This window comes from Schistocerca cancellata, chromosome 1 (genome assembly GCF_023864275.1).
Source record: "Schistocerca cancellata isolate TAMUIC-IGC-003103 chromosome 1, iqSchCanc2.1, whole genome shotgun sequence".
NCBI classification, from domain to species: Eukaryota; Metazoa; Arthropoda; class Insecta; order Orthoptera; family Acrididae; genus Schistocerca; species Schistocerca cancellata.
This window is the reverse complement of record NC_064626.1, coordinates 359,013,734-359,030,958: the sequence shown is the minus strand read 5'-3', so window position 1 is coordinate 359,030,958 and position 17,225 is coordinate 359,013,734. Positions and strand designations below refer to the sequence as shown.

The window sequence follows — 17,225 nt, the reverse complement described above, 5'->3', positions numbered from 1 at the left end:
CAGACTGGGTAAGGATTCCAGGCATTCGAAAAAGTGGTTGGTGTCTTTGATGAAGGATGGGAGACTGCATGTAATGGGTTGAAGGTGTTGATCTACGTAGGCAGAGATACATTCTGTGGGGGCTTGGTAACCAGCTACAATAGGACGGCCGGGATGATTGGGTTTGTGAATTTTAGGAAGAAGGTAGGGGTGCGGGGTGTTGGTGGGGTCAGGAGGTTGATGGAGTCAGGTGAAAGGTTTTGTAGGGGGCCTAAGGTTCTGAGGATTCCTTGAAGCTCCGCCTGGACATCAGGAATGGGATTACTTTGGCAAACTTTGAATGTAGTGTTGTCTGAAAGCTGACGCAGTCCCTCAGCCACATATTTGCCGTCGCTCATACCTCAACTGTCTTTCAACAACATCGTTGCCTCTGTACTTCCGCCTCGACTGACATCTCTGCCCAGGCTCTTTGCCTTTACAAATGTCTGCTTGTGTCTGTGTATGTGCGGATGGATATGTGTGTGTGTGCGCGAGTGTATATCTGTCCTTTTTTCCCCCTAAGGTAAGTTTTTACACTCCTGGGATTGGAATGACTCCTTACTCTCTCCCTTAAAACCCACATCCTTTCGTCTTTCCCTCTCCTTCCCTCTTTCCTGATGAAGCAACCGTTTGTTGCGAAAGCTTGAATTTTGTGTGTATGTTTGTGTTTGTTTGTGTGTCTATCGACCTGCCAGCACTTTCGTTTGGTAAGTCACATCATCTTTGTTTTTAGATATATATTTTCCCACGTGGAATGTTTCCCTCTATTATATCCTATGTATTTGATTTTATAAGAGGAAAAAGTTTTAGATAAAACATTAAAAAAATGAAAGATGCATTGGTCAGAAATAATTTTTTTATCTCAAGTGTTAAGTTATCCATAGGATAGTTATGTCTATGGTAAATTAAAATACTGTGCAAAGGAAAGTTGTTACACACCATATATTGGAGACGCTGAGTCGCAATTAGGCACAACAAAAAGACGGTCTTTTTGTTGTGCCTATTTGCGACCCAGCATGTCCGCTGTGTGGTGACTAGCAACTTTCCTTTTCGTAATAGTGGTAAACTAAGATACTGAGTGATGTTCCATCTACTCTGTCGGTCAAGTGTAAATGAAACTATAGTTGACTTTGTTCTGCAGTTATCCTTTGTTTTCCCTCTATAACTGTTTTTCCTTCTGCCAGAACCAGAAAAGTTAATAGTGGGTTCATATTATTTCAGTTAGAACATAGATTCCCCGCTGTTGCCTTAAATTACATTATGGACATTGTGAAAACTGGTGAACAAATACATAAATCTTTTTTCTTTTCAACTGTTTTAAAAGGGGTATCTAAAAAGATGGCCAGCACACACATGCCGGAAACTGTATTACAGAAAGAAACTGCGTTTAAAAAAAGAGTGATTAAGGGAAATTATGTTTCATTGAGATTCCTTGAGGGAAAAATAATTTCAAATTTGTTCCAAAGCTTCATTCATAGTATTATCGATCTGCATACTTCCTGTAGTTTCTTGAACAGTGAAAGAACCTCTGGAGCATATTAAGTTTGATTTATAATTTCAGTTTTCGAATGGTGACAACTGTTGAATATTATTCTGGTTTTTACACTTTGTGAAATGGTTGGGGGCTGTTAACTTTGTCTAGAACTCCTGTGTTTCTTGTGACTTGCATCTTCATTTTTTTCTTACAGTATCATGTTGCACTTTTAAGTTGTTTGTTCTTCACTTTTTAATAGAAACTTTTCTGTGTTTGGTATGCTTAAATCCCAAAACAGTCCCAAGAAAAGTATTTTAAATGGAAGCAGCAAACTTGTATTTTTGCTCATAGAGTAGTGTGTGTTGTGATTCCACAATTTGTCTTTTAGATTTTGATACAGAATAGTAAACACATTTTTCACCCTCTGTAACAGTACATGAAAATGAGAAAGCTTCCAGCGTAAGTATCATTCTGTATTGATTTTGTTTTTCTCATTGTGTGCATTACACCAACCAAGCTTTTCATTTTATTGCCTCTTGAATAAAAATAGAAAGAGAGACAAACACTGTGACCATGCGAGTCTAAGTTTTGTATTTGTTTGTAGTGCAGTCTCACCTAAGCTATTTTTCCAATGTTCTTTTCTACACCAGAGATTTAAATGAAGAAAGACGAGCCAGGCTACGAGAAATTGAATTGAAAGCTGTACAGTATCAGGATGAATTGGAATGTGGTCAAAGAAGTCTCAAAAGTGGTTGGACAATTCAACAGCAAGTGGAACATTACAGGCGAAAATTATTAAGAAAGGTGAGTTTGCCATTGAAGTTGGTAAGAAGTCTAGAAGCAAATGTATAAATGTATTCAAAATTACAAATAGTTTTATTAACATATCTATTCTAAACTTGATGTTCTACATTTTAGTGGTAAAATAAACAAAAAGAAATGGATTAGTTAGTTGTACTACTATTTTTTTAGTCATTATCACTACCATCACTTGTATCATATTCGTTGTAAGCCTACTACCAGCTCTTCCTTCCTGGCACTCCTTCCATATTATATCACCTTGTGAGCCATTCATAATATTGGATGTACAACCCTTTTCAAATACCTTGATTATAAATTCATTTGAGATTCTGCCTCACGTGATAAATTCCACTAACCCAGTATAGGTATTATCCCGAGTGCCTCTCCTCCTGGAGTGAAGACATGGTCTCCTTGAAGACATCACTCATTGTAAAGCTGTCACAGGCATGCTTTAAAAGGTATATTCAACAACAACAACAACAACAACAACAACATGATCACCATCCCTTACTTGAAGTTGTGAGATCATGCCACAAGGAATTATTACCCAACTTGCATTGTTCTTTGATATCAGACCACTAACTTCCTGGTTGAAGTGTCCCTGTAAGAATTCAGCATTGACAATTTTCCTTCTGTTAAGCAAAGTACATGGTATTCTGTTCCATACAACCTTCAACCAATTTAACATCATGCCACTTGTCACTTATCTCCTTTCTTGGTATCTTAAACATTAGCCCTGCTGGCAGTCTTGGTTTTGCTATGGTTTTCCCACACAGAATCACATGTGGGAGGAGCTTCCTTCCTTCTGCTAGCTCCACTTTCATTACTATTATTGTGGCCTTTTCTTTGCCAGAACTTCTTATAGGAATACTTTTACACTCTTTACATTGATAACAACATTTGAAGGCGTATCGAAACAAACAGGCATCTGATCGGCCTTGTTCATATGGTCCAGCAAATAGTCATGCCCATTTCTTATAATGATTATGACACAGATATGATAGTACTTTTTCACCAAAAGCTGTGGGAAGTTGCAGAGCTAATGTTATTCTCTGCCTTAATGTAAACCCAGCATTCATCATCATCCCATGCATCAGCCAGTGCTTACTTTTAATTCTGCAATGCATTCAGTTGGAAAATTTTTCTGGATTTCCAGTGCCTTCATTCAGGTAATTTCTCCAATAATCAAGAAGTCTTCATTACGTTTCTCTTGCACTTAGTGACCAACTTGCTACTCCTGTTCTTGAAACCTTAAGTTTGGCATTTAGAACGGGCACTCTTTAATTTATCCTCCATCTGATTCCACCCATGAACATCCACTTCTATAACACCAAATTTTCTCCCTGTTGCACAATTGTTTATGGCCTCTGCTTCAGGAATTACGTTAACCTAAAATTGTCATCGCATTGCCTGTGTGAGCCAGTTGTGAACCACAAACTCATAGATACACATTTCTCAACAGGGTCATGGTTGTGATTTGCTTCCATTATAGATTGTTACAATTTGCAGTTTTTCCAGTACTGACAATATAAGCAAACTCAATGACAAAAATGTGTTGTCTTGCCCAGCTCCTAAAAGATCAGAAATCATACCACTTGAGGTCAACATTATTGGCAACCTTGAAAATAAACAGTGCTATAAAGCAGTAGCAGCTGTAGTGCCATTGATGAAGCTTATGCTTTTGGTTTGTGCAAACATATGTTTTTATCATTAAATAAATTTGTCTGCTTTAGAAACATATACTATTGTTGAGTATTTGTCCAATTTTAAAGTCAATTCAATTCCAACTACAATTGGATCAAAGCAAACTGTAGTTGAAGCAAGGTATATGTTCATAAAATACCAAAGTGTGTGAAATACATTTCTGTGGTTGGCAGAACAGCAAAATTTGCTGCCCAGTCACCACTCAATTCCCTCATTCATCTTAGTGGTTTGTGAAACTGACAACACTATTCCTCCTCCCAAACTTCCAAACTCTTCAAATTAAATATGCACAAGACTTCCGTCACCAAAGCTTCATCTGTAAATGTAAGACAAAACTATTACAGAGAATAAAAATGCTGACCACCTCAGATACAATAGTTTAAGCTTTGAATTTACTTGTAATTTTCGAATGACAAATTTAGGAAGAAAAACTCATCTTATAGTTAGTTAAATACAATAATAACTGACCTGTCTTTTATGTTTTCTATGTGTGTTCACTTCCAGTTGACTTTGTTACCACTTGTTTTGACCTGATAAATAGTTGTCATTCTATCTGTGGACCGTATGTTTAGGGAAATATTCTTCTCACATTATTATGTGAATATTAATATTGTAAATATTGTAAATTTGCAGTTTGGAGTTAATGCAGATGTATGCTCAAGTTGTGATAGAACCTACAGGAAATTCATTAGGCTTCTACTCATTTGAAAGGTTAATTTTAAAGTCCTCACATGTCACACAGATTGAATAAGTGAAATTTGCAGGATGTGTGTGTTGCATAAAATTTTATTCTATTTTCACTGATTGGTTAAATGACTGTAAGAATGACGGAGAAGTTAATGGTAATGATACACCTTCTTTGAATGTTCCAGTGAAGTGGAAGATTTAGTGAGTGATTAATTATCTAAGGACAAACCTGTTTATCAGTATTGTGTTTAAGGTGTGATGATACTCATAATTTGTCTTACAGTGCTTTTCGATTTTTATAGGCTGAGAAAGGAGAGAAAGAGAGACAGACAGAAAGAGATGAAAGAGAGGCTGATAAGGATGTTCAGGAGGTTCCTGTAGAACGTGAGAGGGAACGTCAGACCTCATCTGACAGGAGACGCAGGGAAAACCGGTCTGAGCGCAGTAACAGGAGAAGCTCTTCACCAGATGAGAATTATTATCACAGAGAGACGTAAGTAAATATAATGTGCTTACTGATAATAGGCTATTAACAATGATTACAGCCAGCTTAGTGTACACTTTTTTTCTGAGGACTGGAGTCCCACTGCTGAGGATTGAGAATTACTGTACAGAAACTATCTTCTTTTTGACTGACACCACTGTTATACCTGCCCACACTCCCAATTTAGGTGAAACCTCCCGGTTTTTTTTTTTCCCCCCTAATCAACATTAAAGCTTTCGGCCAAAAGGCCTTCTTCTAAAGTAGAACACACACACACACACACACACACACACACACACACACACACACACACACACACACCCACACACCCTCACTCGCGCGCGGGATCACTGTCTCCACAATCTCTGGCCACTGAGACTGGATTCAGTGAGTTGTGCTTGCAGGAATGTGTTTGCGTTTTCTACCTGAGAAGACGACCTTTTGCCCGAATGCTTAAATGTGTAGCAGTCTTTTTATTGTGCCTGTCTGCAACTCAACATCTCCTCTATATGATGTAGCAATTTATCCTTTCCATTTTATTCCATCCAGTATTTTCCATTTTTTCTTTAACTGCTTTCTTTTCCTTTCTGTTAATTCCCCCCTCCCCCTGCTTCTGAGATCTCATTTGCTACTTTTGTGGCCATAACTGAGATATGCCATTCTTCATTTATGTCATCATATCTTTCGGTCAGTTTCAGCTCTTTGTTCAGGTACTTTATATATAGCAGTGCAGTGATGCATGCAAATACTTTCAAAAGTATGACACGGCACAGGGGTTTGGGGGGGGGGGGGGGGGGGGGAACATGGAAAGACTGTGAGGAATGCATAAGTGAACATAGATGCAGATGCAAGCCAAATCTGCAGGTTGCACTGTTGTATTTGACCAAGAACAGCACTTGTGCAGCATCTTCTGTATTTTGCAAGCATCAACCATGGTCAGAACAATGGTGTTCTGGCAGGGGTTCAATGGTGATTTGAACGACCACATCATGGTATTCCATGAGTCCTGTGGTTGCTCTGCAAGGTCATATTACTGCCAAAGATTATGTGACCATTTTGGCTGATCTGGTCCATCCCATGGTACAATGTTTGTTCCCCAATGGAGATGATGTAGTCCATGGAGACAGGGCTCCTGTTCACACTGATCACATCATCCAACACTGGTTTTGTGAGCACAAGAATGAATTGCCACATGTCCCCTGCCCACCGCAGTTACAAGATGTCATTATTATTGAGGCTTTGGGTTACTTTGGAGAGGAGGATGTATGATTCCTATCCACCTCCATGAACTTGCCACTATTTTGCTGCGAGACTAGTATAAAATTCCCTTAAAAACCATGTAGGACCTGTATGTATCTATTTCCAGAAAACTGGAAGATGTTTGTTTCCTGTTACAAACAAACTCATTTTAATGTGTGAGGCTCATGTGCCCATTGGATAGAACACTTCCAAATTAGTCTATTGCAATGTTCATTTTATCCATATGTGTTAAAAGGAACAGTAAAATACAAAGAGTAACCCATACTCCAGCAATAATTGAGCAGTGCTTCAGTCAGCTCGGACCAGGGTAGTGCTGTCGCTGCTGGAGTACTGGTTATTTTTCATGTTTTACTGTTCCTGTTAAAATGTATCAGTAAAATGAATCTTGCACTAAACTAATTTGGGACTGCTCCAAAAACTCTGCTTTAAAAATAAATTTGTTCGTAAGGAGAAACAAACTGAGACTTTCTGTTGATACTGGGCATGGCATGAAAAACATAGTGCGCAGCATTTCTGTGGGCAACATCAAAGAAAATGCACCTGATGATTCTTAGGAGAGATACTCGATGTTTACCACTCACTTTATTGTTAATTTGTTGAGCAGTAGACTGGTACGTAAACAAGAATTGGAGCTTGTAGCTCACCTTTGGGACAGCGTCATCCTCCAGGGCTAATGAACATAAAAACACACATATTGTCCTGGCGGTTTGTGGAAAAGATGCTGTGAAGACTTGATTTGGATGAATCACTTGTTCATCTCACCTGCTTCATGCAACACATCTCATCCCAGTCAACTAACAGTCTTAGGACATTGTAGCTGCTTGTGTGTATGCATGTTTATTAACCTTGGAGAAGGGTATTGTCTGAAAGCTAAACTAAAAGTTTGAAATCTGAATTGGGTGTGCGTCTCTGGCTTGTTTGTGTGCCTGTCTACTGCTCAGTGCCTCAACTTCACAGTAAGAAGCTGATTTATCTTTTCCATTGTTTACATTACACTCAGGACTTTCCAATACCATTTTAATAAAAGTGTGCTATTCACCATTTAATTTATACACTCCCTTCATGCTTTTGTAGCATTATTTGCAGTAATAGCTTAATTTTATTTCCGTGTGAACTTTGGTAAAACATTCAGAATAGGGTTAATGTTTTACTATTAAACCATGTTCACTTTTACATTCAATTAAAATTACTTTGAGTTTTTCATCTTTGCTTCGACATTAACTGAACTGCATAGAGCTACCACACAACGAAAAAAGATGGCAAAGAAATGCACTACAGCACTTGGTAATACTACCAATAGTGAACACAGAATTAATATACATTCCTAAAACCACATTGTTGAAAACATGAAGTATGTGTGTGAAATGTGCACACAAAAGTCAAGAATAGGACATCATTGACTGTATAGAACAACTAAAAACAGTTACTTTGCAGCACAGATTTGAAAAGGTTCATGCAAAATTATAAATGGAAGAAAAAAGCTATTAAAAATCTAGAGCAGCTTCTGCACCAGAATGTTGTTTTTAACCTAAAAATAACCAAAAGAAACTAATGTATGAACATGTTGAGAACACACCTAATCTACAGGGTGGTCAGAAACAGTCTGAAAAACTTGGACAGGTGTTGCTGGATAGATTCTACTGAGAAATAACTGCTAAGAAAAAAAATTTGATATGTTTCGGCCCTGCTGAGCATTGAAGTTAGACCGATATATTGCGCCGCTGCCAAGGCAATTGGCAATGAAAATAGCCAATCAGGCCATTGTGCTTGCAGATTCAAGCAGCCCACCAGATACAGTTAGTGTCAGTTGTTCACGTAGTGTAGATAATAGCATACGAGATTACTATGCCTTTGGCTCGGGTTTGATCATTTCTACCATCCCATGCCCAACGAAGGGCTTGTCTGTCAACACTGTTTCTGACGGGGTGCTTGAATTTGTGCACACAAGGGCCTGATTGGCTGGCTGACTTCAATGCTGATTAACTTGAAAATGACAACATATCATATTGTTTTCTTAACAACTATTTCACAACACAACCTATCCCTCAACACCCTTACAAGTGTTCCAGACTGTTTCTGACCACACTGTTTGATTATAGTAAGAAGCAAAACACATCTGGCATTTTTTATTTAGTTAAAGAGGAAGAATTTATACACTAAGAAGGTACTAATAACTAACGTTGCTATTAAGAAATAATATGATGAAATTAATACTTTTTACCATTCTGAAACAGTAATAACTGCAAAATAAAAAAAGCTGACATAACATTATGATTAGAATGCTTGTTAGATGACTTAATATGGAATTTGCTGGTGTTAATTAAGAATAATTGTGGGCTTTACACTCCATATACTTACAGCTTTCTTTCGATCTCTCACAGTTCAAGTTCGAGGTCCAAATCCAAAAGATCCCGAAGTTCTTCTGACAGTCCAGTTGCTACAAAACGCTACAGGTGAGAATTCCTACAAGTACAGTCTCAATAATTACTAGTATCTGGAAAGCTGAAATATCTTCATAACACGGTACACGTTTATTTCTTTCTTGTATTGTTCATATTTAGTATTAAAAAAATCCATGCACCTGTTTGAGCTGTATCAGCAGCATCCTAATAACATGTGACTTCCCTTCTGCATATGAAATTTTGTTCATCAATAGCAATATCACCAAGCGAGCAGGTGCAGTGGTAAGTGCACTGGACTCGCATTTGGGAGGACGTCGGTTCAAACCCACGTGTTGCCATCCTGATTTAGGTTTTTCATTTCCCTAAATTGTTTCAAGCAAATGCCAGGACAGTTCCTCTGAAAGGGCACGGCTAACTTCCTTCACCCCCTTCCCTAATCCGATGGGATCAGTACGTGTCTGTTTGGTCCTTTCCCCCATATCAATCAACCAACCAATAACAATATCAAGCAAGGTGACACAGTGCGTAAGGCATTGGATTCATATTTGGAGAAAGTGATGTTCAGATATTCCTGCAGCATTCCAGATCTGGCTTCCCATAGTTTCTCTGAAACACTGGGATGGCTCCTGAGAAAAGGGTACGGGTTGCTTAATTCAAATTTCTGCTCTATTTCATGTAAACTTGTTGTCTACTGCTCATCACCCTTTAATTTCCCTTTCTTTGCTGTTATAAAGACCTCGAACATTCTAAAAAATAATGTTCCACTAAGTGAGGTGGTGCAGTGGTTAGCACACTGTACTCACATTCGGGAGGACAGTGGTTCAAACCCATGTCTGGCCACCCTGATTTAGATTTTCCGTGATTTCCCTAAGTCACTTCAGGCAAATGCTGGATGGTTCCTTTGAAAGGACACAACCAACTTCCTTCCTCATCCTTTACTAATCCAATGGGACCGATGACCTTATTGTTTGGTGCCTTCCTCCAAATAAATCAGCCAACCAACGAAAGTGCTCCACCTTTAAGTTAATCTGAATCAGCACAACTCCATGGAAAAAATACAGGATGTTTCTTGTACAACAAAAGCAGAGTGTCAGTCATGGCATGGGAAGCAATACTCCTGTAGGGAGGTTGCATCATCACATGCTCTGTGTCATGATTCAATCAGTGTGGCAGGTGGCTTATTGGTTTTAGTCAGTAATGGCTTTGGAGAGCAGGCTAAGAAAATCGTGACACCATGTAGCACTTCAGAATTGTGTTTACTCACAGAGCAGTGCATAAATTGAAACTGATGTATTATAAACTTATATTTTATATCTGATATATAGAGATCAACAGGAAGTCCAAATGGCTAAGCAGGGATGATAGAGGAAGGACAAATTTAAGCATGTAGAAGCATATATCACTAGGGGTAGTACAGATACTGCCTACAGGAAAATGACCTTTGGAGAAAAGAGAACCACCTGTACAGATATCAAGAGCTCAGATGGAAAACCAGTCCTACGAAAAGAAGGGAAAGCAGAAAGGTGGAAGGAGTATATGGAGGGTCTATACAATGGCAAAGAACTTCAGGACAGTATTATGGAATTGGAAGAGGATATAGATGACAATGAAATGGGAGATATGAGACTGCATGAAGAATTTGACAGAGCGCTGAGAGGCCTAAGTCGAAACAAGGCCCCGGGAATAGACAACATTTTATTAGAACTGTTGATAGTCGTGGGAGAGCCAACCATGACAGACAGGCAAAATACCTTCAGACTTTAAGAAGAATATAATAATTCCAATCCCAAAGAAAGCATGTGTTGACAGGTGTGAAAATTTCCAAACTATCAGTTTAATAAGTCATGGTTGCAAAATACTAACATGAATTCTTTAGTAACAAATAGAAAAACTGGTAGAAGCCAACCTTGGGGAAGATAAGTTTGGATTCTTTAGAAATCTTGTAACACATGAAGCAATACTGACCCTACAACTTATCTTAAAAGATAAGGAAAGGCAAACCTACGTTTCTAGTATTTGTAGACTTAGAAAAAGTATTTGACAATGTTGACTGGAATACTCTCTTTCAGATTCTGAAGGTGTCAGGTGTAAAATACAGGGAGCGAAAGGCTATTTACAATTAGTACAGAAACCAGATGGCAGTTACAACAGTTGAGAGGCACAAAAGGGAAGCAGTGGTTGAGAGGGGAGTGAGACAGGGTTGTAGCCTATCCCCAATGTTATTCAATCTGTATATTGAGCAACCAGTAAAGCAAACAAAAGAAAAATTAGGAGTAGGAATTAAAATCCGTGGAGGAGAAATATAAACTTTGAGGTTTGCCAATGACAAAAAAGGACCAGGAAGAGCAGCTGAACGGAATGGAAAGTGGCTTGAAAAGAGGATATAAAATGAACATCAACAATAGCAAAATGAGGATAATGGAACGTAGTTGAATTAAATCAGGTACTGCTGGGGGAACTATATTCAGAAATCAGTCACTTTTTTACTATTTGGGGAGCAAAATAACTGATGGTGGTCGAAGTAGAGAGGATATAAAATGTAGGCTGACAATGGCAAGGAAAAGCGTTTCTGAAGTAGAGGAATTTGTTAACATCGAGTATTGATTTAAGTGTTAGGAAGTCTTGTCTGAAAGTATTTGTATCGAGTGTAGCCATGTGTGGAAGGGAAACGAGGACGATAAACAGTTTAGACAAGAAGAGAACAGAAGCTTTTGAAATGTGGTGCTACAGAAGAATGCTGAAGATTAGATGGGTAAATCATGTAACTAATGAGGAAGTACTGAATAGAATTGAGGAGAAGAGGAATTTGTGGCACAACTTGACTAGAAGAAGGGATCGGTTGGCAGGGCACATTCTGAGGCATCAAGGCATCACCAATTCAGTATTGGAGGGAAGTGTGGAGGGTAAAAATCGTAGAGGAAGCCAGAGAGATGAATACAGTGAGCAGGTTCAGAAGGATGTAGTTTGAAGTAGTTATTCAGAGATGATGAGGCTTGCACAGGATAGAGTAGTATGGAGAGCTGCATAAACCAGTCTTTGGACTGAAGACCACAACAACATATTATAAAGTAACAAAAGTACATAGGCTTACCAATTCAGATACTGTTGTTGATATTAGGTTGGTTCCTATCACCAAGAACACCTCATTGCATTTCCGTTGTGACCTGTGGCATTGTCCTGCGTAAGTAATTGTAGCTGTTCTCATTAGCTTTCTGGAGAAAGAAAAGTAGAAGTTGGAAGATATTATTCACATACCTATCAGAAGTCAATTTTTGGTGGGGAAAGCCAAGTCCAATAATTTGTGTTGCCATTATGGAACAGCAAACTCCTATTTTCACATATTGCAGAGACTTTAGACATAACTGATGAGGATTTTTAGACCTTCAGCATTGATGGTTTTTTGAGTTTATGTACCTGATAAATGCAGCCATGTTTTATATATTAAAAAAAGGAGCATTTCAGGATGAACCTCTCCACTATGCACTGACTTCAATAGCCAGTCGCAGTACTGATGGCGAGCAACAGTGTCTGAATCGGTCATTAAGGTTTCTGTTGGGATATAGGATAGTTACATGAGCAGAAGCTGTTGACTCACTAGACTGAAATGCTAAGTGGCACAGTGATTTTCCCGGACTTCTTTCCTAGGCTATTCCTACTGCAGCTTTTTAATCTTGGCTAAAACTGATACTTAGGATCCTGAAAATGTAGCATCTATTTTTTGGAACTTATTACTCCCGTTGCTAGTTTAGGTGACATCATGCAATTGGCAACTGCTTCATTAACTACTGCTATGTCATCAACCTATTTGAAGAATAAAAGAAAACTGGTGTTTTGCAACTCATTTTTTAAAATATATGTTTGCATTTCACAGGAGAAAGTAATATATATCTCAACAATGCGCGATGTAAGATTACACCTCCTCCATCAGTAACAACAGTATTGTACTGCAATATCTGCTGTCTGTGTCCATAATAAATCCAAATGATGTTTGGCAAACATTTCATGCTAACGCCCTGTCCAAATGGCAGTAAGGCACAGTATTATCTCTCTTTTACATTTTTCAATGGATCAGAGGGTTGATGGTGTAAACAGGGAAACGGGGGGGAGGGGGGTTGTTACCATATTCAGAGGTAGAAATGCTCTGGAAAAGCCAAGCAGAGGTTTCACAATGCTTATTGATATATCATAATGTGCAAGGTCTTGTTTCTAGTACTTACCTCAATTCTCCAGTGAAAAGCAACTGCTGGTATTGCTCTGCTTTCTGATTCTGCTTATTCAATGGCAATTACAACATTGTGGGATAGCCTTCCTTCGGTCTGATTCTTGTGTTGTGCTTATATTTTATAATTTGGAAAATAGAGCTCTCCATAATAGAAATGTTATTCAAATTTTAATAACAACTCAGTATTTACAATTAAAAAAAAAAAGACAGTTGTAACAGTTATTATTCTCAACAAAAGAAGTCAATAATAGATTTTCGAATAATTTGGTATGCAGTCAATCTGTTTCTACAGTTCATAGAGTGTCGAGCTTATTTTCACACCTTCAATAGAAGAAAAATACAGGGCGCAGTTATTGAACTGTATGAAAAAAAAATTGAAATTAGTTGCAAACTACGGCATGTGCACAATTTATTCAGTATGTAAATGTCACTATGGATATTTGAATTTAGGCTATTGCCATGTCGGAACATTGATGCTGTCGATGACCTCGTGAATGGTTGTTTTCAGCTCAGAAATGGTTTGGGGTTACTGCCATACACCTTGTCTTTAATATAGCCCCACAAAAAGGAGTTGCATTTGTTCAGATCTGGAGAATATGGTGAGCAATAGAGGCCCATACGAGTGGCCTGTGGATACCCCAGAGCTAGAATGCGGTCTGCAAAGTGCTCCTCCAGGACATCAAACACTCTCCTCCTTCGATGGGGTCAAGTTCTGTCTTGCATGCACCACATCTTGTCAAAATCAGGGTCATTTTGGATAATGGGAATGAAATCATCTTCCAAAATCTTCACATAGTGTTTGGTAGACACCGTGCCATCAAGATATCACACCGATAATTCGATGATTGTACATTGCACACCACAGTCACCTGTTGAGAGTGAGAGTGAAGAGAGTCCTTGGTAGAGAAACGCGGATTCTCAGTCCCCCAAATGCACCAGTTTTGCTCATTGATGAAACCACCCTAGTGGGCTTCATTGCTAAACCGAACCATACTGCGCATACTAATTCCCCTCATGCCCCGCAACCAACCGTGCAGTTTTAATATCCTAACGCAAACTGTTGAGAAGTTATGACAATTTTTATTTCATATAGTTCAATAATTGTAACCCTGTATCTTTGTGGCACCTCCACTGCTGCAGTTGCATGAGCACACAGTCTTCTTATCCTTAGTCTGGAATTACCTGGAAGTTTTCCTACAGTTCTGTTGTCTGCATTTGTAGCATTGTCATCTACCTGCAGAAATTCATTAAAAGCGCACTTTGGCTGAAATGTATCCCACACAGCAGGAAGCAAGCCTTCTTCTTCTTCTTCTTCTTCTTCTTCTTCTCCTTTTTGTTTGACAACCAACACCTCGTATCCTGCTTTTAAAAAGCTTTTCTTTATTGTACAAGCCTTCAAAGTCTTCCATGACTTAGCAATAAAATGCAGTGCTTTCAGCACTGAAATCCTGCTAGATGTGAGATCCATCTTGGACAAAAGTCTTTGACTCAGGTTCTTCCTATAAAATGATTTGAAGGAGTGTGTAAGTCCAAATCCATGGGTTGCAATTTGCTTGTGCTATTAGCTGCGAAAAATTCTAACTGCACATTTGATAAGTTCCTATCAGCAGCTTGTGGAGGTTAGTGATCAACAAAAAGAAGTATTTTTCTATTTTGAGCTCCCATTTTCACATCAAGCACAGTTAACTGCTTTCTAAAAGGATGTGAGGTCATCCAAGCTTTTTGGTTGGCATAATACGAAGTTGGAAATGAACATACATTCTTAAAACAAGAAGTTTTTGTTTTCCCCAGAGACATCAGCATTAGCTGCAAACATCACTGTTAGCCTTAGTTTACTGTGTTTGCCACCATGGCGTTTATCGCTTTGAATCACAAAGTTTTCTTTGTTAACACATTAAAAAAAAGTCAGCTTCTGTCAGTGTTAAATATTTTTTTGGCTTCATATTTTTGAGTTAAAGCTTGTAATTTTCCATTTATTCACTGATGCACAGTATCACTGTCTACATCATTTGATTCGTCACAGACAGTTCTGTAAGAGACATTATACATTTTTCTAAACGTGTCCCTCCAGGCATAGAAGTTGAAGAAATTCTCAGTGTCAAGAATGTTGGCCACTTGAAGTGCTTTCTTCCTTAAAAGCATGCCAACAACTGGAGTATCTGCTGCCCTTGATGTCTGAAACCACCATTTTTCCATTTCGTCCAAATTATCGCATTTCAAGTAGCCCACAATTTTTTTTTTTTTTTATTTGGTCCACTTTCTGTAGCACTAGCTATGATATTTTCTTTGTTTTCTGTATTAGAATTCAGCCTTTATATTGAATGTTGAAACTTGCATGCAAGTTCTACTCGTGTTCCATGGAAGGAATCCACTTTCTCCAAAATCCAGACCACCTCCATAGTAAAAGATTTTCTCTCTTTTCTCTCTGTTGGCCAGAAAGATCTGGTAACAGAATGATAAAAATTCTGTATCACATGAAGACTAACAAGAACTGATACAAGAAACAAAGGAGGTCATGTGAATGTAGGCTTTCCCAGTGTATACTGCTGAAGAAATCTTCCCGGGCTTCCATCCGGGAAGCTGCGTCGAAAATCCACGACATTTCGATGAGTGTCATTCTCATCCTTTTCTGGTGAAGTGTTGATGGACCGCAGCCATCCTCTATATATAGCTGGTCAACGGTGCGCGGCGGCCGTCCCTCCCCTCCCCACCCCTCCTACCAGCGGTGGGGGTGGGATGGGGGAGGGGGGCGGGGGGGGGGGGGCAGCGTGGGGCCGAGCGACGCCACCCGCCTGCCACATTAGTCTAGCTTATAATCGGGGAGCGTTAGCAGCTGAGCACGGCCCCGATGTATAGCTGCTAGTGTAGGGTCCCACGCCGAACTTAAATGGTAGCCCTTGTCCCTTTTGACAAGATTGCGATGTAATCTTATTTCGACTGATTCCTTGATGATGCTCTCCCAGAAGCCACTGGCTTGGCAAAGCATTTTCGTTTCTTCAAATTCAAAGCTGTCCCCCTCATTGAGGCTGTTCTGCCACGGCCAATTTGTCCTTGTGCCCCAGCCGTATGCATCTAATGTGTTCCTGGCAGCGTTGTGAGATACAGTGTTGTGTTTGACTCACACGGTATACTATATATACCTGGAAATTGTAGCTGCAATCTGTCCTTCACCGAGCACAGTAACTCTTTTGTTTTTGGAGGTGGTCGAAAAATTGCTTTGATGTTGTTTTTCCCCATTATTATCGCAGTTTTGGCTGACGGGGGACCAATGTTGGGGATAGGGGATAAAGGCGAGTTTCTTTTTCTCTTCTTTGTAGATGGCTGTGTCATTCTTTTTCTTCCTCAATGCACGTCTAATGTGTACTTCGCTGTAACCATTCTGACAAAACACACCCTTAAGGGGCTGCAGTTCAGCTGGAAGGATGTCTTCGTCACAGATGGCTCTTGCTCTGTGAACCGGTTTCGTTAGAATGGTGTGCCACTGCGCTGGGTGATGGAAGTTCGAAGCATGGAGATATAGGTCCGTGTGGGTCTTCTTTCTGTATACTGCATGTCCTAGCAGGCCGTCTGCTTTTCTCCTTACAAGGATAACCAAAAATGGGAAACATCCATCTTTTTCTAACTCCATTGTGAACTGTATGTTTTTGTGAATGCTGTTCATGTGTTCATGGAATTCATTCAGCGCTTCTCTTCCATGTTCTCACACAATGAATGTGTCATCAACATAACGGAAGAAGTGTTTAGGTTTAAGCTGAGCCGTTTCTAGTGTCAATTACTCAAAGTGCTCCATACAGAGGTTGACAATCCCTGGAGCAAGTGGCGAACCCATGGCTTCCCCATCAACCTGTTCAGAAAGAAGCCATCCGTGGCCTGCCTGCGGAAAAAGCGGAAGAAATCAGGTGTGAAACATGCAGAATAATTGACAGATCCTGGCTTCTGAAACCGAATATGGCGTTAGCAGACCGGAAAGCACTACGAGCACTAAGAGATGATGAAAACACCATAGTCCTTCCTGCTGCTAAATGAAATGCTACAGTTCTATTGTCTGCTGACAACTATCATCATAAGATAAATGCTTTGCTGCAAGATTTGGCCTACAAGAAGCTGAAGAAAGATCGAACACCAAAGATAACAAGGAAAATCATAGTTTTACTCAACCAATCGGATCTAACA

At 39.3% G+C, this 17,225-nt stretch overlaps 1 protein-coding gene across 1 annotated transcript in view; it reads left to right on the top strand.

The window, feature by feature from the left end:
- The window catches only part of LOC126174308 (U2 snRNP-associated SURP motif-containing protein), a 162,534-nt gene that overhangs the window by 132,738 nt on the left and 12,571 nt on the right, over positions 1-17,225 (top strand). The window contains exons 19-21 of the mRNA XM_049921025.1: positions 2,143-2,296; positions 4,987-5,177; positions 8,810-8,881. Coding sequence (XP_049776982.1) covers positions 2,143-2,296; positions 4,987-5,177; positions 8,810-8,881 — 417 coding nt within the window. The remainder of the gene's footprint in view (positions 1-2,142; positions 2,297-4,986; positions 5,178-8,809; positions 8,882-17,225) is intronic.